General features: G+C 35.9%; 4 protein-coding genes across 7 annotated transcripts; 3 read left to right on the top strand and 1 right to left on the bottom strand.

The window, feature by feature from the left end:
* Positions 1 to 777: 777 nt before the first annotated feature.
* On the top strand, positions 778 to 12,574 carry LOC106158244 (serine/threonine-protein kinase TNNI3K-like). Of its 3 annotated transcripts, none has more exons than XM_013534152.3 (23): positions 778 to 900; positions 1,429 to 1,571; positions 1,702 to 1,810; positions 2,093 to 2,190; positions 2,512 to 2,612; positions 2,876 to 2,986; positions 3,336 to 3,434; positions 3,725 to 3,869; positions 4,308 to 4,446; positions 5,258 to 5,362; positions 5,742 to 5,836; positions 6,072 to 6,227; positions 6,677 to 6,820; positions 7,215 to 7,365; positions 7,743 to 7,869; positions 8,289 to 8,356; positions 8,610 to 8,767; positions 9,248 to 9,300; positions 9,542 to 9,674; positions 9,919 to 10,028; positions 10,184 to 10,425; positions 10,816 to 10,874; positions 11,223 to 12,574. In XM_013534152.3, exons 2-23 carry the CDS (start codon positions 1,532 to 1,534, stop codon positions 11,336 to 11,338), a joined length of 2,559 nt encoding a protein of 852 aa, XP_013389606.2. In that variant the 5' UTR covers positions 778 to 900; positions 1,429 to 1,531; the 3' UTR covers positions 11,339 to 12,574. The 3 variants fall into 3 exon arrangements, with proteins under 3 accessions (XP_013389606.2, XP_086864609.1, XP_086864610.1); XM_087008483.1 differs by having other exon boundaries at positions 2,813 to 2,986; XM_087008484.1 differs by having other exon boundaries at positions 893 to 912; positions 2,813 to 2,986.
* A 251-nt stretch (positions 12,575 to 12,825) lies between these two features.
* On the bottom strand, positions 12,826 to 17,670 carry LOC106158245 (actin-related protein 2/3 complex subunit 5-C). Of its 2 annotated transcripts, XM_087008486.1 has the most exons (5): positions 17,432 to 17,670; positions 17,122 to 17,194; positions 16,614 to 16,790; positions 16,017 to 16,081; positions 12,826 to 13,375 (listed from the first exon to the last, which is right to left on the bottom strand). In XM_087008486.1, the coding sequence occupies exons 1-4, from the start codon at positions 17,569 to 17,571 to the stop codon at positions 16,019 to 16,021; spliced, it is 453 nt and encodes a 150-aa protein (XP_086864612.1). In that variant the 5' UTR covers positions 17,572 to 17,670; the 3' UTR covers positions 12,826 to 13,375; positions 16,017 to 16,018. The 2 variants fall into 2 exon arrangements, with proteins under 2 accessions (XP_086864612.1, XP_013389608.1); XM_013534154.3 differs by lacking the exon at positions 16,017 to 16,081 and having other exon boundaries at positions 17,432 to 17,668.
* A 149-nt stretch (positions 17,671 to 17,819) lies between these two features.
* Positions 17,820 to 20,376, top strand: LOC106157233 (large ribosomal subunit protein uL29). Its single transcript, XM_013532823.2, has 4 exons — positions 17,820 to 17,913; positions 18,611 to 18,694; positions 19,218 to 19,279; positions 20,075 to 20,376. Exons 1-4 carry the CDS (start codon positions 17,911 to 17,913, stop codon positions 20,304 to 20,306), a joined length of 381 nt encoding a protein of 126 aa, XP_013388277.1. The 5' UTR covers positions 17,820 to 17,910; the 3' UTR covers positions 20,307 to 20,376.
* Positions 20,377 to 20,554: 178 nt separating this feature from the next.
* LOC106157227 (techylectin-5B-like) lies at positions 20,555 to 25,166 on the top strand. The gene is made up of 6 exons (XM_013532817.2): positions 20,555 to 21,996; positions 22,131 to 22,243; positions 23,422 to 23,552; positions 23,892 to 23,988; positions 24,424 to 24,588; positions 24,764 to 25,166. Exons 1-6 carry the CDS (start codon positions 21,920 to 21,922, stop codon positions 25,039 to 25,041), a joined length of 861 nt encoding a protein of 286 aa, XP_013388271.2. The 5' UTR covers positions 20,555 to 21,919; the 3' UTR covers positions 25,042 to 25,166.
* Positions 25,167 to 25,205: the final 39 nt, after the last annotated feature.

Raw genomic sequence — 25,205 nt, 5'->3', positions numbered from 1 at the left:
ACTTAACTGGAGAACTTATTCGAATTGCATCTACAATTAATACAAATATTTAATTCTTTCTTTTTCAATCACAGCGGAAATCTTTATATGGTCCATTTACAAATTCATTGACATAGACCTTACCAAGAGAGAAAGAAAAAAATCATCTAAAATCTTTTATACGTGTAATCTAGATGAACCAAATTTTATTTATTTATTTCATTGGCGGGACCGAATTTTATCAATGTGGAGAGCTGAGGACAAACAGAAAAAAGCCTCGCTCTTTGTCTATAAAGTAATAAATCGTGGTAATTTTACTAGGATGTATACCAGTAGGGCCTACATGTAGGACAAGGAATGAAAAAAAATCTCTATACATCTATTTGATTTTGTCTAGGATTAAGATAGGTTGGCTGTATCACTTTTCACTGGTGTGTGTGTGTGTGTGTGTGTGTGTGTGTGTGTGTTGGGGTGGGGTGGGGGGAGGTTATGGGGGAAAAGTGCCCGGTATCACCCCTCCTTAATGTGCTCCTGCATTTTCATAATCAGACAGACCCTTATGTTCTAACAAAGTTGTCGTCCCTTACAATCCCCTACAATAAAAAAAAAAAAAAAAAAAAAACAGACGGAAAGTAACGTAAGCTTAGATTAAATTAACTAGCCTATATGTAGGCCTATTTTAATTGAAAAATTACGAGATCTTTCCTTAGCTACAAGATAATAATATATTTTTTTATATTTAAAAATGCCATTATTTCAGGTTAACCAGCAAATTCATGGATAGATTTGGGCTTGGTCATTATGTCCAAGGCGAAACTCAGTGTAAATCCTATAAGTGGAACATTTCGTCTGGTTTAGTCGTTGAGTGCGTCTTGGAAATATGGCGGCGCCCATGCTTGCTCGGCTGCAACTATGGAGGAGGTACATATTTTGGTATTTCTGAATTTTTTGGTTACCTACCTCAAACAAAGTTATGTGAATACCTTAGGCAACGGATGTTTGATTCATAATTATCAGATATTCAGTACGAGTAGACGAGAAAACCAATGAATCGACAATTCTACATGGCTTTCAAGTTACTAGTTAGTGTGAGCCAGTATGTAAAGTACATGTACTACAATGTAAAGGAAAACACATTTTTTTCTCCATGAACCACATTTTTGTGAGGCTGAGTTGTAGCTTGTTGACCTATAGACATAGGGTAACTGCTACTTCATGACCACATATCTCCTATGGCAGTTCCCCAGCAATGGTGGGTTCAAATTGCAGGTATCGAGTGGGTGGTTAAAAGGTGGGGTGGCTCTGGGGAGGGGGGGGGGGGGGGTCGGGGCAAGCGAATATTTTATGCTTACGACTGCTCCCATGTGCACAGACAGAAAAAAAACTGGAACAAAATCCATAAATGGGTCATGTTATCATGTAGTTATATTCTTCATTTTTCTTTTCTAGCTGATAACAGCTAGACTGCATGCTTGACTTGGCAGGCACCAGACATGTGATATAGAAGATTAGAAGATAATGTGTGGTAGAGGAACATGTACATGGAGTAGTGATGGGGAACTATAAGTCAAGACCTACTGTGTCTTGTGGGGGTAATAAATTTGCTTTATTTTTACCAAAATACCCTTAACGCAAAGTTTCATGTGTTGATTAGCACTCTTGTTTTCAATCTCTGAAGTAAAATCTGGAGTATATATACATGTAGACATCTTTTTGTTTCAGATGAGTTAAAGAAGAAGATCAGTGAGAGTTATGCTGTGTTGAGATCCCGATTGATAGAAGACTTGAGGATACGAGATGCAGAATGGACTGAGTTACAGCAAGCCTGCAGGTGCTTGGAGCATGCTATATTTATAGATATTTATTGATATCAGTCTAGCTTGTTAATTGATGGCAATGACAAATATTGTTCAAACCAGTGGCATCCTGTGTATTTATTAAGGCCTTTGGTTATCTTCTTCTTTGGTATTTTTGTCATTGATAATAATTTGAAGATCAAAAGAAATTATTTTCATATAATTTCTTTAAAGTAGCTTTATTACTGTACAGCTCATATATATTCAGTTCATCTCTTACTACATGTAACTTAATCAAACATTTTGTACTGTTTTAGCCGAGGTGATACCAGTAAGGTGAATGAACTCCTGAATGAAGACAATGTAGAGAAAGACAGCTCTTTGTCACTGTTACACATTGGCTGCATTGCCACAGGTAGAACTTTTAATTGCTCTATGTAGTGTTTAAACATGTCAACATAAGTTTCACTGCTAACTGTATACATATTTTGGGCCTACTGTGATAACTGCTAATGGATTCTGTAATTAAGCACCACTACAGATATACAACAATTATATACAGGGTAATACATAATGACTTCCATCTTCTGTAATAAAATAGATGTCGCATAATTTCAAGGATTTGAACATAAGTATAAAACATAACATTTGATTGATCAGAAGATTGAAAGCATTAATCAGGTAGATGTATATTTATGATTATACAAACATTTATTTTTACCCTTTTTTTCTTCAGGCTCTAATAAAGACCACATTAAGTGTCTTCTTAAGAAGGGAAGCAAGCCCACTGCCCTCAGCAAGAATGGATACTCTCCTCTGCACCTTGCTTGTTACAGGGTGTGTATAAAGTCTTTATTCATCAGTTATCTCCTAGGCAGCTCTTAGACTTAGATTTGAAAAAAGAATTGAAAAGTACAAATAAACAAACAGAGAACACACTGCATTTTGATATAAGTTTAATTTTGATAAAAGTTAAATTTATATATGGTTTTGGTTAATAGTATGATCAAGATAAGAATTCAACACAATTCTCTCAGGGTGATGTTGACCTAATAAAATATCAGAGTACAATAAATTTATCCTATTGTGTTTTCTCCCAGGGTGATGTTGACCTAATTCAGAGTTTGCTGGAGGGAGAAGCAGATCTTGCCCAGACTGGCTACAGTGATATTACAGCACTGCACATAGCAGTCATGTGCGGCCATGATGAAGTAAGTGGTACTGAATAATTATAATTTGGCAGAGTGAAGCCATATAAAGTTTAATCCTTTATTTTTCTAAAATGATATTTTTCCTCATTTTCAGAGTTGCACTTCAGGTGTGCACTAATTTGTCAGACTTTCTAAATGATAAGTAATAATTGCTAATTCAAGCCATTTTATTAAAAGATTATTTTTCATGTGGTATTGCATATATATTTATGGTCAAATTGCATTCAAAAAGAGCTAAAAGTCTTATCATTTATGGGTTGAAAATCGAGTAAGTTTAGCATAAATAGATAAATACACCTCTGTGTTGTGTTTTCTTGGTTATGTGGTGACATTTGGTGTTTTGTGTCAGGTTGTCAAGTTATTACTTAACCAAGGGGCAGACGTCAATGCAGCTGATGGTGTGAAGTTTTCACCACTTCATATAGCTTGTTACTTTGGACATGAAAAGGTAGGAAGTATTGCTTTATTGTTCTTTTAAAGTACCTTAATAGTGACACGTGTTAGCTTTTTTTGTTGTCACCTAGGATTTGTACAATACTTGATAGAAGTGCAGTATCAAATGCTTTGTCTTTTTTAAGCTACCTCATAGTTTGTATGTCTGATTGGTAAAAAGATATTCCAACCAATGAATAGAAAAAATAATAAAACTGTGTAGAATCCCAAGAATTCTACTTAGAGTTACCACAAGTCATCCCAAGTACCCATGCTTCATACAGTCCATACATGTTTCACATTCAGGTTGTAGAAGATCTAATCCAGCATGGGGCGGACATTAACATCAGTGGGGGAGTGGGAGACCGTCCTATTCACCTGGCCTGCAGTAAGGGTTACCTCAGGATTACACAGTTTCTGGTGGAGGGGAGACCAGGCCAGAAAGCTGATGGTACGAGATATTGACACTTAGAGTCGACCAAGTGAAATTATGGTCACAGTGGGGTGTACTTTGTTTAGCATGAAGATTTTGCCTTCTGTGACAATTCACATAGAACATGCCTGAAAGCAGTTTGTGAGAAAGCAATAAAACTATTAAAATACTTTTAATTTTTTAAGTTAGAGCTAGCTTCTTGTGATAGTGGGTTATCATATGTGACGCTTCTTATAAAATACCTGTACTTGCAGCACATAGGATGTTTATTGCAAATGGATAAAAATGATCCAACATTTTATAAAGGTTCTTGTTGCTGCATACCTATTTATTCTTGAAAAGAAAAAAAACAACAAACAAGCAAACAAAAAAGAACAATGCATCTTTGAACTAAATGGAATAGATTTATTTTGTTCAAATTTTTTGTCACATTTACATTAATTCTGTTCGTTCCAGTAAATGTAATGGATGATGAGCAGCACCGTCCAGTCCATTTCTGCTGTAAATCTGGTCACCTAGCAATACTGCACTACTTACTTCAGCACCAGGCCGAACCCCATGGTAGTAGTATATACGGAGACACCCCGCTACATCTGTGAGTAGATGGCTTACACCCCATTTCCATAGATTAGATCGACCAACTTTGGATCGACCTAACTCCCTGGGGGTTCGCGCTGAATAGCTGTCAGCCGGGCGGACACGAAAGTTAATTGCCCCTTACGGCTTGTAGTGGGCAGGGGAACCCTTAAGGGGGATTATCTGACGGTAGTCTGGTGAGACTCCCCGCGGTGATAGATCGATCTAAAGTTGTGGGAATAGACCCTTAGACAGTGGTGTGATTTGTTCTTGGGCCTCATTCAGAACAGTGGACTAACAGTGGAGCCACTTGAATACTTCCCCATGGAGAATCTATTCAGTGTCCATTAGTGGATGAGACGACAAGCTTTTTAGTGGGTTGCCATATTTGAATCGTGGATTCGTTATTCCACTGTTCTGAGTGCAGCCTTAGAGTTGATGTCTTTCCCAAAACAACACTTTAGTGGTAGTATTCCCCACAGAAAGAAGTTAAAAGAAGCATACTAGCCTGTTGTTAGAAGGAATGTTTTTTTTTTCAATAACTATAAATGTATATAATATATGGAAAATTTGAAGTGTTGTAATGAATTATGTATTTGAAAGTCTGTCTCAAGAGTGAAACAGAGGTGAGATTGCATTAGACTGATATTCAGGGAAGGGGTAGTGTCACAACTTATCCAGTATGGTTTAATCAGAATCATGTACATTGACAGATTCTTTTGAAAAAAATAACACAAACAACAAACAACACCATTTTTGATAGATTTAATTTGATTGTGTTTGTGCTTTATGAAGACTTTGGAGTTATCAGTTACCAATTTGTACTCCAGGGCTTGTTACAGCGGCAAGGTAGAGGTAGTGAAACATCTCATAAAGGAAACAGGGACAGAGAGTTTGACAATTGAAAACATATTCAGTGAAACACCCCTCCACAGGTGAGTGCTAACCTTGATGCCATTATTCAGATTTGTCTTCCTTTTTGTGTTTGAAACAGGTTTTCGAAAGTTACTGTTTTTTAAAGATTTGATAAAAATGGAGTGACAGATAACATATTTCCCTCCTTTCTTGCATTCTAATTACAATTACATTTTTTTTTGGGGGGGGGGGTGTGAATAGAAACAGGATTTAGACAGATTAGTATTTTTTTTTAATTTGATAAATTTTTCCAGAATATTGGGATATGGAACACTTGGTCAAATTTTACAAATTTTTCTTTATTGTAATACATGAGAGAAAAATAAATTTATCTTGTTCAAAATGATTTAATTGTGATAAATAAACGATGAAAAAAATTGTGAAGTGTTTGTTTTCTAGTGCCTGCACATTTGGGAAAAGTTTGGACCTGGTGAAATTTTTACTGGAGCAGAATGTGGTGAACATTAACTATCAGGGCAGAGATGGACACACAGGTAAGGGGGACATTGCATGTATTAATTTTTTTTAAGTACTAAGGTTATTGAAAAAATGTGAAAGGGTTTTTTAAATCTGACTCACTAAATTTTTCTCCTGGACAGTTATGTGAGTAAGAGCATGCCATAAAATATATTTCTGAAATACTCAGATATTTTTTTAAAAATATGCTGTTGTTGACTACATTTGAGAGTTTCTGTCTGACCACTGATGACCAGTTGACATAAATTCCAGCCCTCCATAGTGCCTGTTACCATGGTCACCTTCGTCTAGTCCAGTTTCTATTGGACAGTGGAGCAGACATGAATCTGGTGGCCTCTGTCAGTGAACAAAATGGCGACAGCGAGAAGAAGGAAGAGCAGACATGTCTTATGTGGGCTTATGAAAGAGGTAATAATGTCAAGAGGGAATGTTCTACTGGCTCTAAAATGTGAGACGTGGTATTTAATGAAGCAGTTGTATTCTGGTGACTTTGTGACTATGATTTTTTTTTCAGAATGTTTAAGCTTTTTTCTAACCTCAAAAGCTGCTCTTGCTCATATTCTTCAGTCACTGTAATGCTTTATTTTTGATTGACTTACACAATAAAGTGAAAAGCCCCCAATACTTTATGAATTTGCTTGGATAGAAACATGTCAATGAAATAGATCGATGTATTATGGGGAAACAATATGTTTTGTTGTTCAGTTGTCGGAACAATTTCTTTGTCCAAATGATTGGCAGTGACTGTCATGTTTTCTTGAAAAAGATTCCTGTACTGAAACTAACATATAAATAACCAAACAATGACTGAAATTGATTTATGGATATGGTATCCAATATTTATTTATATTCCATAGGTCATGATTCTATAGTCACTCTGCTAAAGCACCACAAGCGTCCTCAGGATGAGTCTGCATGTGGTGACTACACTCACCCCGGTGGTGATGGCTCCTACGTTTCCGTTCCCTCACCACTGGGCAAACTGAAAAGTATTACTAGAGGTGAGTGTATCATTATGGAGATGGTGTTCATTGTCAACTGCCATTGCAATCAACAGGTTTAAACATGTGAAAAAGGCAGTTCACTTTAGTTCAATTCCTGCTTTTATCAAGTTTTATATCTCTTTGAAACTATTCAACCTACTACAAAACTAATTAGATTTTATATTGTCCACAATTGCTTATTTTTTATCTGCATGGGTAGTTTCTAATAGAATTTTGAGTAGTCTTACATAGCATAGTGATAATTGCAGAGAAAATCTTACACTTGTTGCAGATGCCTATAATCATGTGTGCGAGACAAGACTGCAGATTACTCTTTTTCAGAAAAAAAGCATGTTTAACTGCTTAAGTACAAATTTTGATTACCCTTCTCTCACTCTCCTTCTGTTTTTAGAAAAGATAGATATTCTCCACTTACGTGTCAATCTTCCCCACCACTTCCACATTGATATCCTAGACCTGGAGTTTCAGGAGACCATAGGTAGTGGTTCCTTTGGGAAAGTCTGCAAGGGAAAGTACGCAGGAAAGACGGTAGCTGTTAAAAGGTGAGGTTTTAGAAATTCTAGGATGAATTAGTGTGGGGTGCGGTTTAATGACAACTCAATCTTGCCATTAGAGGTTATTTTTTTATATGGGCCATAGTATTCCGCTCCTCTGAAAGACTGCTTGCTTTAAGTAACAATAAGTTTGTAGAATTTAGATTTTTTTTCTTGAAATTCAAGAAATAAAGATGCAATTTTCATGATGACCATTTATAGGTTTTGTTAGATGGAGAAAAGTGAGTGAATTGAAACAAATAACAAAACAACTACAACTACAAAACAAAAAAAAAAAAAAAAAACAACACTTGATCACTTATTTCCAAAAAAAAATTGTTCTAAGTTATCATTCTACGTTGTCACATACGTGTTTGGTTTTCTAGGTACCGTGCCAATTCCTTCAGTGCCAAGTCAGATGTGGACATGTTCTGCAGGGAAGTCTCCATACTGGCCAAACTGCACAGTCCACATGTGGTCAACTTTGTAGGAGCATGTCTGGATGACCCTAGTGTAAGTGGCTGATCACTGTTCTGTTTTATGGTTACAGATTTGATAGGCATAAAGGTGGGACTTTCTTGTGAAGTGAGTGAGTACTGGGAATAATTGTAAAGCCCGTGCCACACCAGGGGGTTCACATTTTTTCACAAGACCGTGTATTTTGATGTGTATATGTAAATAGGTCATGCTTTTAAGTAATAAAGAGTCAAAAAAAGACCAAACATACATATATATATATATATATATATATATATATATATATATATATATATATATTGATAGTTATTTAAGATTGATATTGATGGAAATATATACATGTATGAGATCCGTTATTAGAATACATTAAATAAAGATATTCATATTTAATTTACTTATTTTATATTGACCTAAATATCATCAAAATACGTAGAACATGTTGTGTTTGGTTTCAGCAATTTGCCATTGTTACTGAGTTTGTCAGTGGAGGATCTTTATTTAGCATCCTCCACGAACAGAAGAGGTAAGGGATATTTGAATTAAAATGCTTTGGTGTTTAGTAGTATCCAAATTACATTCTATCATCTTAGTATGGTTGACAATAGTGCCTCCAGAATTATATTCAAGAATGTGTCGTGTTTTCATAGAAATAAATATTTTTAGTGAAAAGATGGGGTAATTCTTAGGTGTATAAATTTGAAAGTGCTTACTGTACATGATATTATTATTATTATTATTATTATTATTATTATTATTATTATTATTATTATAACCAGATTACTAGACCTACAGTTCAAGCTGACCATCAGTCTGGACGTGGCTAAAGGGATGGCATATCTCCATAATCTGCCACAACCCATCATCCACAGAGATCTGAACAGCCACAACATACTGCTCAATGAAAATGGACGTGCAGTGGTGGCGGACTTTGGAGGTGCAGTACACTAGAAATTTTAGTTTAAAACTACCACTTTTTAAATTTCCGTCCACTTTTGATTATAAACGTGGTTATGATATATTCATACATAGAAATTGACCCGAGCGTTTGATTAACTCCCACTTTTTAATTATGGTTTATTTTTGATTGTGAGCACAGTAATTGTGAATACATACAAAAAGATTGACCTAAACTGGTCAAGGCCCAGATTGCATCATAGAACAAACATATTAAACGACCTGTTATTTTAATCCTCAACACAAGTTATACAGGTGTTCATAAGAAGAATTGCAATTTGGTTGAAGGGGATCAGTCCAACTAAGACAGACATTTTAGAAGTTATTAGTTTTTATTTGCAGAAAATATGGATGGCTGAGTTTGTTTGGTATTGGTTTTAAAAAGGTCTTCATACCATAATATCTTCTTGTTATTTGATGTGTTTGAAAATAGCATCATGTTGTCACTTATATATTTCAGAATCTCGCTTCCTTCGCTGTTTGGAAGAAGACAATATGACCAAACAACCAGGGGTACGTTATCTTCAGAATTACTGATTGAGGGCATGCAATTATTTATTTAATAAATGATGTAAGATAAAAAGAAATGGGAATTATGCACCATATGAATATTTGATACTTATTTTACATCAAAATAATACTTGTTTGACAAGTATAAACAGCATTTCCACACAACTTTAAGGACTTGCATTTTTGCATATTTAATTAAATGATTTAAAATAGTCTATTTATATTATGTTTTATTTTCACTCAGAATCTCCGTTGGATGGCCCCTGAGATCTTCACCCAGTGTACCAAGTATAGTGTCAAGGCAGATGTGTTCAGCTATGCCCTGTGTCTGTGGGAACTGCTGTCTGGGGAACTCCCATTTGGTCACCTTAAACCTGGTAATTAAAACTGCAGTTACCTTGTTTTGTATTTGTAGAATTATAGTGATTCAAATAAACTCAAGTTCTCAAGTAACAAAGCAAGTTACTGTAAAGAAAAAATTGAATCAGCTGTTGGCTGACTTTATATAATTAAGCTACTGGGTAAATATGATGTTTACATGTAAACATTTATAATGTATAATAAAGTATGTATAAACTTGAAAATTGCTGATGCATATCCAATGAGTTTTTTTTCTTCTAGCTGCGGCTGCTGCAGACATGGCATACAGGAGTACACGGCCGCCTCTGGCTATTACCTTCCCTAAACCTATAGTGGCATTACTACAGAAAGCCTGGCAGTCCAACCCTGAGGTATTCAGATTTGAAAATGGACATAAAATAATTACAAATTATTATTTGAAAAATAAACAGTAGTCATTGGTCAGTCTTTGAATCTGTTTAGAAATCCCCTAAGAGTTTAATTAGCTGAATTTGGAGTATCAAAATGTATTGAAATGAATTTTCAGGAACGTCCAGAATTCTCAGAGATTGTCGTTGACCTTGAGGAGTACAAAAAGTCTCTGAACTCCACTGTAGAGGGAGCTGAGGAGCCCACAACGTTCTTTTACTCTACAACCCACTCTAGTAGCATATCATCTCAGACATCTGATGCAGAGGAGGAGGAAGAGGAAGGGAGGAGCACGCCTCCTCTAACTGGGAGGGTGTTGGCTATGAGGACACACTGGGAGCTGGAAGCCTCTAGAAATAGGTGAAATATTAGGGGGAAAGTGTGTGTGCATGTGTGCGCATGCATGTAGGTGATATGGATGTGCGTGAAGATATGTATGTGTGTGAGTGCATGTGTGTGTGTGTGTTTTTGTGTGTGTAGGTGTGTGTATGTAAGAAGGGATGTAAGGAGAAGATAAGTACATGTAGTTATAAGTAAAATAAAAACCTGGTCACAATATTGTAGGCTTATAGAGATCAGAAGTCATAGTGTCTTAACAGGAAATTAATATCAATTATAATGATGACAAGTGTCACAGATGAATAATGGAAAAAAAATGCAGAGACAGGTGGAAGCCTGATTTTTAGTTATGAATGTGAATTGAAATATACCTCTCCACACACTCACAGTATTTATGCCTGTATATTACAGTGGGGTTCCACTGGATGAGGTCAGAAGACGGTTACCATTTCCACAAATAGATAATAACGGTAGGTGTAAAGCTTTTAGTAAAATTTAATACCCTTATCCAAATATATACTTATTAGTAAGATACCGTGGTTTGTTGAATTAATTCATTCAGTGAAAGGCATGTGTATAGAAACTAGACTTAAATCATTGAAAAATAATAACGTAAGTGAATTAGCTTGTTTATTAAAGTCATGAAATGCCCTTAAGTATGGTGAAGTTCACTTGTTAGTAAAAGGGTCACCAATCAGTCTGAGGTCCCCATTAAGGGGGACATAAATAAAGATTTGTATCCCTATGACCTACACCACTTGTTGCCTCTTGTTTGAGTCAAGCTAGGTTACGTATTATTATGATGAATATTTTTGCAGGTTATGTGTCTGATCCCCTCAGTACTCTGCGCCTCCCTATCAATGTGAGTCCACCTTCAACGCCAGTTGAGTCCATCTTAAACAGCTGTGGTGATTTTGAGTCTGGGGATTTCTGAGTCTCAATGAACTGTAAACAAGTCAACATTACAAGATCTATGCACAGTGAAATTACTGCCACAGGAAGCTACAGCACATTATAATGGATAGAGGACAGAACTGTTAGGTCACAGATTTTCTGATATTAGAACTTGAATACTTTTTAATGAATTTTAAATTGCACAATTTGCTGTTGACCTTGCAGTATGTGCAATAATATATATATGTTAATTTATGGTTTTACAATTTGTTATACTTACTGCAGTACATGTCTTTAAAGAGCACTAGTTAAACATAATTTAACACATTGTCAGTGCTTTTGATTAATCAGATATATTTTTATTGGTCGGAATTACATCTGGATTTAAACACTGACTGGCATGCAAGGATAGCTGCACTGGATCTATGTATACTCTACCCGGGGCTAGCTTGAGAATGACTTTCTCTTTCTTTCAAAAATTCTCACAGTACAGGAAAGTGCAGACTGATAGCCAGTGAAATATCTGTGAATAGGACTCATTCTGTGTAGAGGGTAGTCTACAGACCAGTTGTGTGGATACTGCTGTTACAGTAGTAGTAGTGTAGATATGGTATAATACTTTAATAATGGAGGAAGTTTTACCCTCTGTTAGGGGAGCAGATAAATTATGTGCACTTTTCTGTTGTGGGAGAGATTCGTGTCACAAATTAGCCAGGGGCATACCTATGAATATCTAGCGAAAAATCAATCTGAGACCCTGGTAGAGGTAAGAAGAAATTCTGGTCTCGATGAGGTGTGCCTTAAATACTCAAGAGATGATTAAGATTAATTTTGAAATAAAAATACAAAATACTCTTAATGGTATCTTTTCATACAGCAAGCCAGTTCATTATTGCACCGAGTATTAAATTTTCAACAACAGAGATAAAAACCTTTTAGTTGGGTTTTATTACTAATTCGATGTCTATGGCTTAAAGGGTTTTCACAATAGACAACTTGAGCAGACAATATTTATTTTTTTTTATAGAAAAACTGTTTTGCTCAGTTTGGTAACCATATATTTATATTTTATACTTTGGAAAAGAATTTGGTCAGTATACCTGTTACGCCCTAGATTTTGCTTGTTCAAAGGCTATGTTATGCATGATTAAGTTTTTCTTTTTCAGTTATTAACATGTGAACTGAGTTTCTACTAGTGTAATATATATGACTCAAATATATGCAATACTTGTTACTTTTTTGTGATCATGAAAAATAAAAAGTACTTAAAAGTTCAGTGGTTTTTGTCCTCTCCTGTATGTAATCCAAATGACACAACAGAACAAAATTTAAAGATCAAGATTTTTGTCCCTTCTCTTCATAGGAAAAGAAAAAGTTTGCCTGTTAATGACAACAAAGAGAATTTTGACCAATGTTTGGGTGGGGTGAAAACTCCACACCCTCCACTTGAATGTGGGTCACCAAGCTTCAAGTGCTGACTTGGTGAATTCTCTAAAACACTGACCATAGTTAATCAAAACCAGTTATTTAAAATGTTTTATTATGAACATACTTCATAAAAATGTACAACTTCATCATAAACATATTATTATAATTCATTTAATCTGATGGCACTTTCAGGAGTGCCTCAATCTGCTTCAGTCTTAAATTGTATTGAATAAACATTGAAATTTAAAGAAAATTCAGTTAATCAAAATTTACCTCCAAATTAATAATGAAAAAGTTACAGCATACTGTATCACTGCCACGTTTTTATGAATGTAAAAGTAATGTTTTTTTTTTCTATTTGCACATAAAAAATGACAGATATTGACATCAGCCATTTGGCTAATGCAGGCCACTCTAAACTGACTACTGCATCAGTAATCCAACAAGATATATCATCCACTATCGGGAACCAGTATCAGGGTATATCTAAGTCACAAGCCTCCCTTTTGACTCGTAAGATGAGAAACAAGACTGTCTTGGCAGAGATTTCATTGTGATTGGTATGTGCTGCCACCTGTATGCTTCACTAAACCATCTTTCTATCAGTGAGTACACGTACAATACATCCAAGGCCTCCTTTCTTAAAGCTCTGAAAATAAATTATTGACCATAAAAAATTATCATGCCATATGCCCTCAACATAAACATTGGGTTAACATTGATTTTACTTCTCTCTTTTTCTGTCATGTAACTTAGTTCATTTTAAAAAATGAAGCAAATTCCACCTATTTGTAACTCATTAAAAATTTTCAAAAGTTTTTAAACCTGAAATGAAACATCAAAATTCATGTGTTAATGATTCATTCAGAACATTCTTCATTCATAAACAACAAAACTTGGCACAAAATCATAAACTACATCAAACAAACATTTATCTGTGCAGTCAAAAACAACAATAAAAAGCTTACAAACACAGTTAGATTTAGCCTGTAAACATTTTCTGCTGGCTGGCATGAATAGCCAACCACTTAAAATTGTATAACCAAAGGATGATTTTTGCAATATACAAACTGCTTCCACAAGCAAATGATGTGAACAATATCTCTTATCTGAAAATGCATGTTAAATCTACCAAAAAAACATAGATATATTTCTGAATCATTGCTTAGCAGTCAAATTTGTAATATAAAACAAAAAGGGGAATTAAAAAAAAAAAACATTTTTCAGTAGTGTAAAATATTATGTTCAGAAAATGAAAATACTAAATTTGTGAAAAGAGAAACAAAGTAACTGCTGAGATTAAAAAAAAAAAGCCTAAGTCTAGAATTATTACAAAGTGGTCTGGTTTCAATATATTATTATTGTACTTACAAGCTAGGGATGGGTCATGCAATGATTTGGGAGTAAGAGAAAGTGAAGGAAATTTCGATTTCGAAAAGTCTTATATTCATTTTTAATTAATTGCTTTAAATGTTTCTCTTTTAAACCCCAATGGCATCCTGTATATTGCAGAAGGAAATATTGACATCAGGTACTTACAGGTTTTATCAGTTTTAAGGTATGAATAGGGGAAAGATTTGCAGGACATGTAGACAGAAAATATTACTTTGGGGGCATTTCAAATGCAGATAGTATCCATATAAGTTGTCAGAACCTGTCTAGATGTGTACACAGCTATAGTCTGATTGAGACAGAAATAGTGTGAACAGGATTACTTGGGAACTCCTCACACATGGCAGAGCTTCAATCAATGTGAAAACACACCTGTTTGCCTGTGACACCACTATGACACTCATGCAACCTGACTTAGCACAATGCAGAACACAATAAACTGACAAACCTGACAAACTGGCATAACAAACCAAAAAACACATGCAGGATTATGAGGAACAACAATGACAAACTTGAAACTTGAGCCAAATCATCACAGCTATAATACATGCTTCACACAAAAACAAACTGACTGTCAGTGATAAATTCTTCCATACGTCCAAACTGATCTGTGTGTGTGTGTGTGTGTGTGTGTGTGTGTGTGTGTGTTTTTTTTTCTTTCAGCTTTGAAGCTGAATTATCTTTCACATTTACTTTAATCCTTTTTCAGGGAAAGTCACAAGAAACAAGTCAGAGTGAAGAAAAAAGTATGAGATATAAATATAGATATCCAGTTCTAATGAAATAAGCACTTACACATCTCACTCTCTTCTTGAAATTCTATTCTCATCGTATATCTGTCACTTACATATATACGACCTTCAACCCTACCAAAACTCACATTTCAAGCAGCCCCCCCCCCCCCAACACACACACACACTCGCACGCACAGACAAATGGTACATGTTTAAGTAACATAAATGCTGAATTTCAAACAAACATGTCACCCTGGATGACCAGAACAATCACTCTAGAAAAGCATATTAAGAGGAGATGTGAATATTAACAAGTAACAAACATATATATTGACATGTTACACATGTACATTGTATGTTGTACTCAACTGGAATCATTCTTAGACATGGCAGCAACTACCTTAAGGAAAATGTTATTCCCTAAAAGTTGTTATACTTAATTCTGCTGTGATATACACATACTACTTTGAGCTTATATTCTCAACAATTTTTATTTGCAAATTAGGTTTACTGCTCAGAGCCCGAAAGGTTATATAATGTGAAGCAATGTACAAAACCAAGCCATCTGAAAAAAGCTACTGAAATAAACCAAATAAACCCAGCAGAGCATTTCCATCAGAGATAAGATGATAAAAATCTGAGATAGAAAAGATGACACGCCCCCAGCCATTCAATCCTTTCATTAGCCTAGTAAGGTTAAAAACTGAATCTGTTGTCAGAATGATATACTTTATGTACATGTATCCACTCTCAGCAAACTGAGAATCCACTGTCACCCTGAGAGCTAAATCATATCTTCAAAAGTGGACAACAATCAAATAACCATGATACTATGTGGAAAATAAATACATCAATCACACTGAACATATCATGCACATGCCTAGCAAGAATGCGACATCAACAAATGCTGAACTGCTCTTCTATTTTTTTTTTCCTGTGAAGTTCTGAGAATGGTTCTTTCAGTACCATCCTTGACCAAAGGACATTGTGTCTCTCCTCTTTGATTCAGATGTAAAGAAGGCAGTCAAGTTACAGTACCCTGTAGAAGTCAAGTACATTTAAAATTACTGAGGAAATACAGCATTTGTAAATATCACATCATTGCTCACATTCTCCAATAGATGTCAGCACCTTAAATGCTGCCACCTATAGGCAGTGGCATACATTCAAACTTTCTTCCTTTGCGTCAGGACACGCATTATGCATCCATAGCCTCCTATCTCAAAGACCTGAAAGAAATGTTATAGTGAGACAGAAACGCACATTCATTACTCTGTGTGTTTGTACCAGTGGAGACCAACGGCCAGATGGGGAATGCTGTCAGTTGTTTTGCTGATAAAAGTAAACACAGATAGTGTATACTAATAAAGACAATATATTTTTTTCTAAACCTTTTTTTTTTTCTTAACCTACTATCATGGTCAATTTTAGCAGGTGAAAAGGTACTTATTTTGGAAAAAGATCACTTTGCTGAGAATTTATTTTCATTTCAAGTGAGTGAAGGGAGGGAAAGTTGGATTGTTAGTTGATCAAAATGTGTGGAAAACAGAAAATTTTAATGGTATCCCTCTCCAAAAATTATCTTCTGATATGTCGTCTTTTTTTATATGCTTTATAAAATTTAAAGATATTAAGAGCTAAAATTGAAGAAAAAGGTAAAAAAAATAAGTGACAGCCATAGTAGTGAGAAAACATAGAATTTAGATTAACGTGGTTTTTATATCTTGATTCACAATATTTTCTCTAAATGTTATAACCTACTTTTTCATGCCATGTTAGCAACTGTGCACTGCTTCCTTCACTTGGGTTTTCAAATCCTCTGTAGATATATTTCATAAGAACATCTAAGGTCTGTGAGTCTAGGGCATTAACACCTTTATCAATGTCAGCTACTTTAAATGAAAGCAGCACCCTCATCACTAGCTGCAGTGCTCTATCCTGCAAAATCAAAAACAAGCACCTATTAATAAGATGGTGCCTTGTATATTTATGTCATGTAACTAATATGAGCAGGAGGATAACATATTTAAGTTAAGAAGTACAGTAATATGATAAGTATGGCATCACCTATTTATCTCCTTCAGAGCTTGTCACTTTTAACATTTTCAAAAGATTTCATAGAGAAACCATTAATCAAAACTAAAAATGTGTTATTTAATTGACCTTACTGGCCAAGTAAAATTACAAATTGCAATACACTCAAATATGTGTAACAAAAATATCTAGTCTAGCATATATTTAATATTTGCAGGAATAAGAACAATCTTACTTTGGCAGCTTGGTTCTTTGTCTCCACAGGGGGGTTACTAAGGACTGCTTGCAGTGCCTCTAAATTCTTTCCTCTGATAATTGGTTAGGGAAATCATACAACTCTTGTCAATAATATAATACCACTGGGTTATGATCACAACAACTTGGTGGATTTTTCTTTAAATTTAATTTAAAAAATAATGAAACTTGAATGTGAATCAAACAAGCTAAATATTTGGCAGACACCTGAAGATTTAACAGATACACTGTCTGACGGACACCGAGTGACACTGTCAGCGTCCGGCAAAAACACTAACAAGGAAGGATACTGACTAAGGAAACTTGAGACTTCTTGTTCATTTGGTCCCATGTCCTGCCCATCATCAGCGACTTCATCTTGATAGTTATCCTCATTATACTGGTCGACATCAATTTTCCTGAACTTATTGTCTGCTGTGTTTTTCGACATCTTTGATAAATATTTATAAAATTAAAGAAAATTTCGCCGGTCCCCACACCCCTCGACTTTCCGGAAGAAAAATATCTCAAGCCTCAGTTTGATCATATTACCATGATTTTTACCACACGCTTTATTTTATTTTCATTTCCTTGTTTATGAAATTTATGTATCTTATTTTATAATCTATTGCTTTATATCGATATTTTATACAGTAAATAACCAACATATCTCAAAAACACATGCATTAATAACATTTTTACAATATACTATTCTTGCCGGACGATAACGAACGTCCGATCCTAAAGCCTCGTTCTCGGTCTCTTAGACCGACATCACCACTGGGTCATCATGGTAAGGCTCAATGCAATTTAAAAATCCCTGAATATCAGACCTATTTCTTAACATCTGTACTTCTCAGTTAAAAGATGATTAGTAGATGGTTCTTGGTGTTCGTTTAATGCCTTATCATTACGTGCTAGCCTAATAAACTAAATTATACGACCTGTGTTGGCGATGAACCCTACTTCGGCTTTCATTGAAAGTGAACAATCTTGCGCGTATTTGTTGCACATATGATGAACTTTCGCTTGCCAGACAAACTGTGGTGATACAAATGCTCTTTGGATCGATAGGACTGATGTGCAACATGTTCTTATATTTCAAAAGAATTGTCTTACCTTGTAGAATGTTCGCCCCCACAGTGTTCTTATACCAGTTGTAGGTCTAGAATATTCATAACTATGTGTAATTGTTTAGAAAACCTCAAACCTTAAACTTCCAAGGTTATGGAGAAAGTGAAGGCATTGCTTTCCAGTTGCAGTGGCATGCAGTGTCTGCCTCTCACCCCATTGCCCAGTAAAGCCTCCCTCTGCCAGTTTGGATGGTAATAATATACATAATATCAGGGCGTTACAGTGAGGCAATCTGACCCCACAAATACAGACATCACGATTCAGTTTGAATAATATGTATAGCAGTTGATGCTTTCTTTGCTTCTAACGAATGTCTCCAGTTATGCATTATTTTGTATCACTTGATTTCATTTCAGCCGAATCAGGCAAATGTGAAGGCCCGCGAGCTGCGTGGTAAAAAGAAGGAAGACTTGATGAAGCAGCTTGATGACTTGAAAACTGTAAGTTCCTTGGCTTCTTCAAACCATGAAAAATACCATAAGATAGAAAAGATAAAAATCTGGCTACTCCATGTTTCCAGTTCAGTTTTTTCTGTGCTACTTCATTGTTGAACCCAATGGTAATGCATATCTGCACTGACAAGTGCTATGACAGACACACTCAAGTTGTATTTGATATATGTTTTATCACATTAACAGAGGCTTTTTTATTCGAGCCTATTTTGGTAAGCGCCTGAAAACTATCACAGGCACCCTGTACTATTTGAAAGCAGTAAAACTACTCATCAGTGCCATTTTAACTTAAAAGATCAAATGTATCAGAATTATTCTCTGTACTTGATTATGTGTATCTGTTGCTGGTAATGATGAAATAGATGGTTTCTTGGACTAGAGTCTCTGAATGATTTAGTGAAGAGAAAAACCTCTATAGCTGAACAGGCAGTTTATGTGTAAATATATATATTGGTATCCACCTAAAAGAAAGTGTTGTTGTTGTTTTAACTTGTGTGTGGTTTGATTTTAGGAGTTGTCCCAGCTGAGAGTGGCCAAGGTCACGGGTGGTGCTGCTTCAAAGCTTTCCAAGATGTGAGTATTTTAGCCATTTTCCTCATTTTATGTCCATGTACTGCTTTGACTTGATGCTGGCTGATCAAGTTTCCTTTTGTTCATTAATGTAATGTATGGAAAAACTGAGCCCTAGTTGGAATTTTTGTTGGATGCCTGTATATTTGCTCTATTTATCCGATTTCCACTCATGAATTGAGTCATATCTTTACTGACCCAAGTGCTCTGTGTTATGATGAAAGAAAGGTTAACACGGACTACCCGCAAGAAAACGCAGTAGATACTCCAGCGCAGTAGACTACTGCAATCATACTGCAAACCGCAGTAGACTACTGCAATCATACTGCAAACATGCTTCAAATCTGCTTCGATTTGGGAGCTAATTAGCATATTTGAAACATGCTTCTATCATGCTGCTAATCTACTGCATTAATGCTCCTCTCTGTACAAACCTATGTACTTTTTGGAGTAGAATTGCAGTAGGCTATGCTGCATTTCTACTGCAAATATGCTCCACACCACTACTGCGTTAATGCTTTTTTGCTACTTCGATACTACTGCATTTTCGTGCGGGTAGAGTCTCTGAAAGAACAGTGACGAGAAAAAGCCTTTCAAACTGAACACATTTCTTGTACGAAAAACCATTTTGGCTATTAACTTTTCAAGGTAATAATAAATTAAATAAGCTCACTGTTGCCAAATACATCATTGTTGGGATGATTGTGTACAAAACGTATGTCAACAAAGCTGAGACCAATTTTGATATAATGTTCTGATTTAAAACGGAGTGCATAATGAATTGCTTTTTCTTTGCAGTCGTGTCGTGCGCAAGTCCATCGCCAGAGTCCTGACAGTCATCAACCAAACACAGAAGGAAAACCTGCGCAAATTTTACAAAAACAAGAAGTTCAAGCCCAAGGACTTGCGTAAAAGACAGACGCGAGCCATTCGTCGTCAGTTGACATCGAGGGAACTGAAGTTGAAAACAAAGAAGCAACAGAGAAAAGAGAGACTTTGGCCCATGAGGAAGTACGCTGTGAAAGAATAAACTCTTTCTTGCAATTCTGTGAATAATATTCTTGAAAAGGTGAAATAAACTTGTAAATGTGAAAGAACAATTGGTTGTAGTTGATTCTCTTTGCCCTTGGAAGTGTGACTCCTTGTGATGATTCAAAATAAGAAAGAAAATTAAAATAAAGAAAGAATGGGGCATTTCTATCACAGACTAAGTAAAAGATGGAGAAAAGCAAGACAAGATGGTAATCGAGGAAACCGCGTGTATGCCCAATGAAAACACTCGTTCGATCTTTTTTTGCTGTACCCCCATGAATTTTGGAATGTCGCCGTGTTCCAATGTGGGTTGAAATTTATGTGAGCGTAAGAAATATGTGCCAAAGTTTCGATAAAGCTTCTGATTTTCTATAGACTGTTAAATGTGAAACTTATTTAAATTTATGCCACATTACAATACTTGGTTGAAATAAGTCCAAGTGATAAAAACGTTCTATCTGGAATAAGTACTGAAATAATTATTTGAGCCCACGCCTATCGATCATGATTCGATCATGGCTGCAGGTGTGACAAGAATGATAGTCATGGGCCCCGTAACTCGACAGCATTGTGACCGAGCGCAAGCGTCTCAATTCCATAACTCGCCCATACTCGCCCCATATAGTACATTGTAGCCTCTATCTATGTGACAACGCTATTCTCAATACGCGATGTTTCGAGTTACGGGGTCTGGAGGTGGTAGTTCGGGCTCCCACATGAGTAGTACAGGTTGGGGTTAGTCGGAGTATTGGGGTTACCATATAGGACGAATGTCCACTGTACAAAGTAATGGGGAACAGATTACGGTTCCTAGCGGACAACATTACTGTCACACTTGTGTTATGCTACTGTTTGTTTACATATTATGGGGAAGGGAATAATGTTGAGATAAATAATTAAATATCAAAGATACCTGTCTGTCAGTATATGCAAGTTCAAGAGTGTGATGGGTGCTTTTTGCTAATGTCATAATCGAGATACTGCTCTTAGAGCTTTATCATTCTGATCTCTGTCTACCATATCATAATTTTCTTTCTTTGTGTTTCAAAGGGAGTTCACCATGCCTTCTCGCTCCTTTATATATTTCTTACAGTCAAGTTGAAAGCGTAGCTCGTCTTCGATTTCATTTTGGCAGTGTTTGCACTTTTTTTGCTGTGGGGCTTTGAGAACAATTTTTATTCATTACTAAGTTTGTGTGGTTCTGGAGTATGCATTTTAAACACCATATAGAGGTAAATTGCACTAATGAAACCGTCATATATACCAGAATGTGAAAGTGACGGTAAACTGGCAAACGCTGTAAACATGATGGATTTTTAAGTTTACATTAAAATTATGGAAAAGACGCTTTTCCCCCCTTGTTATTTATTATGTTTATGTAAAAAGGGCGAATCTTTCAAAAGAAACTTATTTCCCAAGAAGTAACTGGATACAGGGTTAATGCTGTATTATTCGGGATTTTAGTCGGTAGTCGTGGACTGGGTATTAACGACTGTTATGTATCTCTGAAACCTGCTATGTTCACATACCCAAAATAAGAGTGAGCCACTGGTCCCCGTGCTACTGGTATATAAAACACGACGTAACGCATCAGACACATTCTGGAGCAAAATGAGTAGAATGGCTTTTCTCGTTTTGCTCTGTTTGGTTTACCATTTTGGATCAACACAAGCAGAGGGATTTTATACGTAAGTGAGGTTCTTTATAAGTGTACTAATATATTTGTATTTAATAACGCACCAGATTTTTATTACATGTATTTTGATAAATTTCTCGCTAGCCTCTAAATTATTACATAAATGGTAACCACTGATTTTATCAGACGCCAAGAACCAACATGTAGTCAGGAATGTGACTCTAGACTGTTGATATTGGAAAACAGATTGGAAACTTTGGCAAGCCAATATAGCGCCATTATCGCTGGCAAACAAGACGGTAGGTTCCGCAAGCTAAGATTAGCTATGTAGCTACATACAAGTATATATCTCGACAAGAAAGACAATTAATATTGTGACTTATCACATTTGCTTAAAGGGATAATAACTCTTTGTTTCGGTCAAAAAATGAATTTTCCTGGAGTAAGCAACAATTTTCCCATACTTACCAATGGTTAATGAATCCATTTTTACATTCAAAGTTAGTCCCTGGTTTTTTTCTAAAAAGTTTGGTTTTTTGTTAAAATCTCTTAAGAGATTTTAACAGAGTATAGCCATCAATGGCGGTCACGTGGTCTAAAGACAAGCTCAGATATCAGAATAATAGCTATAACTGCCGTTTTTGTGGTAAAACAGAATATATTATATTTCTATGAGTTGTTCACAATGTTTTTATTGTGAAATACAGATCTCATACAAAGAGTTATTATCCCTTTAAACTATATGTTTAATTCAACCGAAATCAGCGCAATTTGGGATGCTGGTACTACTATTATGAATAAAAATATAATTATTATGCGAGTATTAGACTGGGTTCCCATACTTACATCGATCCATCTGGATCGACCTAATTCCTTGGGGTTTTCACGCTAAATTGCTATCAGCTCAAGAGGCTTCTAAATGTCTGTCACGCCTACCGAATCAGCTAGGGGTAAAGATAATTACCCCCTTACAGCTTTACTAGGCGTGACAGACATTTAAGCCCGTCAAGTTGACAGCAATTTAGTGAGACTCCCAGGGAGATAGATCTATCCAAATATCTGTAGGAATGGTCCCTTAAACACAATGGTTCAAGCCTTTTTATCTGTTTCCTTGCTGAGCTTCGGTTTTCACTACATTTCTGAATACTTGTAGACACGCATAGCTAATTTCGAAAAAAAAAAAAAAAAAAAAAAAAAAAAAAAAAATATATATATATATATATATATATATATATATATATATATATATATATATAAACTGTCAAACGTACATTACAACTTACACTAGATTACACTTTAACCACTACATTCTTTTTTTTTTTTTTTGCATGTGAATATTATTTGTTTTGTGCTGGAAACTGGTTCTAACAATTAATATACTGGTACGTTACTGTATTTACTGTCGCTTATTACTCGTTTGTATACTAAATGAATGCTCACTGAATGTCTTCTCGATCGCTTATTATTTCGAAAGTAGCAAAAGGCAGGGACTGCGCTGAGCTGTACCAGGATGGAGCTAAAGTGAGCGGTGTATACACCATTACGCCCTCTAACGGTACTTCTCTCGACGTCTACTGCGACATGGAAACGGACGGCGGGGGATGGACGGTAATTACATGCTGCTTCATACAATCAACGTATTATGAGCGACATAAATTTAGTTATACTTCGTAGATTTTGTCTGATTTTGAATAAACTGGGCGGGTACACGGCATTTAGCCCGATCAACTTTTATTAACTGTCAAATGATTCAATGAGACGTACCATGGATTGACATCTTGGCGCTTTTATGTAAAACACCTTCCTTTTTTAATTGTAGCAAGTTTCCTTATGGGCTGTACTTTGCTGCGGACTGAGAGTAGATAAAATCTAAATTTGCGTCTTCATATCCTTACAAATATATAAGTGCGGCATTAAAACCAAATAGAAACTTCATTTGATTGCCAGGTGTTCCAAAGACGCATGGACGGCACTGTTAACTTCTTCCGCGGCTGGGAGGCATATAAACACGGGTTTGGAAATCTCAACACAGAATTCTGGCTCGGTAAGTTGTTCAGGCACATGAACCTATTCTCTTTTCTTGTGCACCTCGATATCTGCTTATTGCATGGATTCAGCCGTAATAGAGATAATTGAATGTCTCTGGATTGTACAAGCAAAGTGGGGTTTTGTACAAAGGGTCAACCATGCGCTGTTTTCTCAACTTGATTTTGATTTCGGCAAAAGTAAAGGGACGGCATTAGCTAATGAATTGCCTACTGTTTTTAAGAATTCATATACAGTAACCCATTAAGGGCCTTGCTGCAAGTTTTCAATTTTGAAGCTTCTCAAAGCAAACGTAGCGACGCAAACATGTCGCCTTTGCCAAAGATACATGCACGGCCATGGCGCTTTCGCTTATTTTGAGGTAATTTGAAAGCATGCCTATTCCTATGAGGCACCTTAACCTTACAGTACATATGTCCAATTGCCTTACAAGGAAATGAATACCTGTACCAAATGACCAACGCAAGACGCTACGAACTCCGTGTTGATATGGAAGACGTTGCAGGGAGCAAAGCTTACGCCCAGTACGACTACTTTGCCATCGGATCCGAGAAGGAAAACTACAAGTTAGTAGTGGGAGTCTACAAGGGAACTGCAGGTAAGATAATAATAATAAGATAGTTCGTCAACTTGTACGCCAAACTGTTGAAATTTTTATGGCTTGATGAAAACGCACTTCCTTTGCATCTTTTAGGTCTGCACGGGTGACTCGTTAATTTTCTTGAATAGAAATTTCATGTAAAGCATTAAACTTTGAATCTATTTTATTCTAGGCGACTCGTTATCGAGCCATAATGGATACGCCTTCACAACGAAAGACAAAGATAATGATAAATATTCCTCAAACTGTGCCGTCCGGTATAAAGGCGCCTGGTGGTATAAGGCTTGCCATGCGTCCAATCTGAACGGTCTGTACCACCTTGGAGCTCATAGCTACTCTGCTGACGGCGTAAACTGGTACGCATTTAAAGGCCACAACTACTCCTTGAAAAAAGTCAACATGAAAGTTCGCCCAGTTGACTTCAAGTCAGCTACTACTTTCATCGGTTGATTTTTTAAATTTAATTATTTGGTATAAGTGTCCCATTCTGTATCGAAGGTGGTACTGCTAATAAAATGTAATAACTTTCAAGCAAGTGTTGTTCACATTTCTTCACGAAGCTCATTTTTTGGCTAAGTGTAGCTATTATAAAATACCATGCTGTACGCATAATA

The sequence above is a fragment of the Lingula anatina genome, chromosome 3 (genome assembly GCF_051362555.1).
Source record: "Lingula anatina isolate TDL-2025a chromosome 3, LinAna3.0, whole genome shotgun sequence".
NCBI classification, from domain to species: domain Eukaryota; kingdom Metazoa; phylum Brachiopoda; class Lingulata; order Lingulida; family Lingulidae; genus Lingula; species Lingula anatina.
This window is presented reverse-complemented; position numbering and strand designations above follow the sequence as displayed.

Excerpts from the sequence above, each read along its gene's own strand:
- LOC106158244 (XM_087008483.1), top strand. The coding sequence starts at position 1,532 with ATGGGGAACTATAAGTCAAGACCTACTGTGTCTTGTGGGG. Across the intron at positions 1,811-2,092 it reads GAGTTACAGCAAGCCTGCAG|CCGAGGTGATACCAGTAAGG; the intron begins GTGCTTGGAGCA and ends GTACTGTTTTAG. Across the intron at positions 6,228-6,676 it reads TATGTGGGCTTATGAAAGAG|GTCATGATTCTATAGTCACT; the intron begins GTAATAATGTCA and ends TATATTCCATAG.
- LOC106158245 (XM_087008486.1), bottom strand. The coding sequence starts at position 17,571 with ATGTCGAAAAACACAGCAGACAATAAGTTCAGGAAAATTGATGTCGAC. Across the intron at positions 17,195-17,431 it reads GTCTCAAGTTTCCTTAGTCA|AGGAAAGAATTTAGAGGCAC; the intron begins GTATCCTTCCTT and ends ACCAATTATCAG. Across the intron at positions 16,791-17,121 it reads CAAAGAACCAAGCTGCCAAA|GATAGAGCACTGCAGCTAGT; the intron begins GTAAGATTGTTC and ends TTGATTTTGCAG.
- LOC106157233 (XM_013532823.2), top strand. Across the intron at positions 18,695-19,217 it reads AGCTTGATGACTTGAAAACT|GAGTTGTCCCAGCTGAGAGT; the intron begins GTAAGTTCCTTG and ends GTTTGATTTTAG. Across the intron at positions 19,280-20,074 it reads GCTTCAAAGCTTTCCAAGAT|TCGTGTCGTGCGCAAGTCCA; the intron begins GTGAGTATTTTA and ends TTTTCTTTGCAG.
- LOC106157227 (XM_013532817.2), top strand. The coding sequence starts at position 21,920 with ATGAGTAGAATGGCTTTTCTCGTTTTGCTCTGTTTGGTTTACCATTTT. Across the intron at positions 21,997-22,130 it reads CAAGCAGAGGGATTTTATAC|ACGCCAAGAACCAACATGTA; the intron begins GTAAGTGAGGTT and ends TGATTTTATCAG. Across the intron at positions 23,989-24,423 it reads CAACACAGAATTCTGGCTCG|GAAATGAATACCTGTACCAA; the intron begins GTAAGTTGTTCA and ends TTGCCTTACAAG.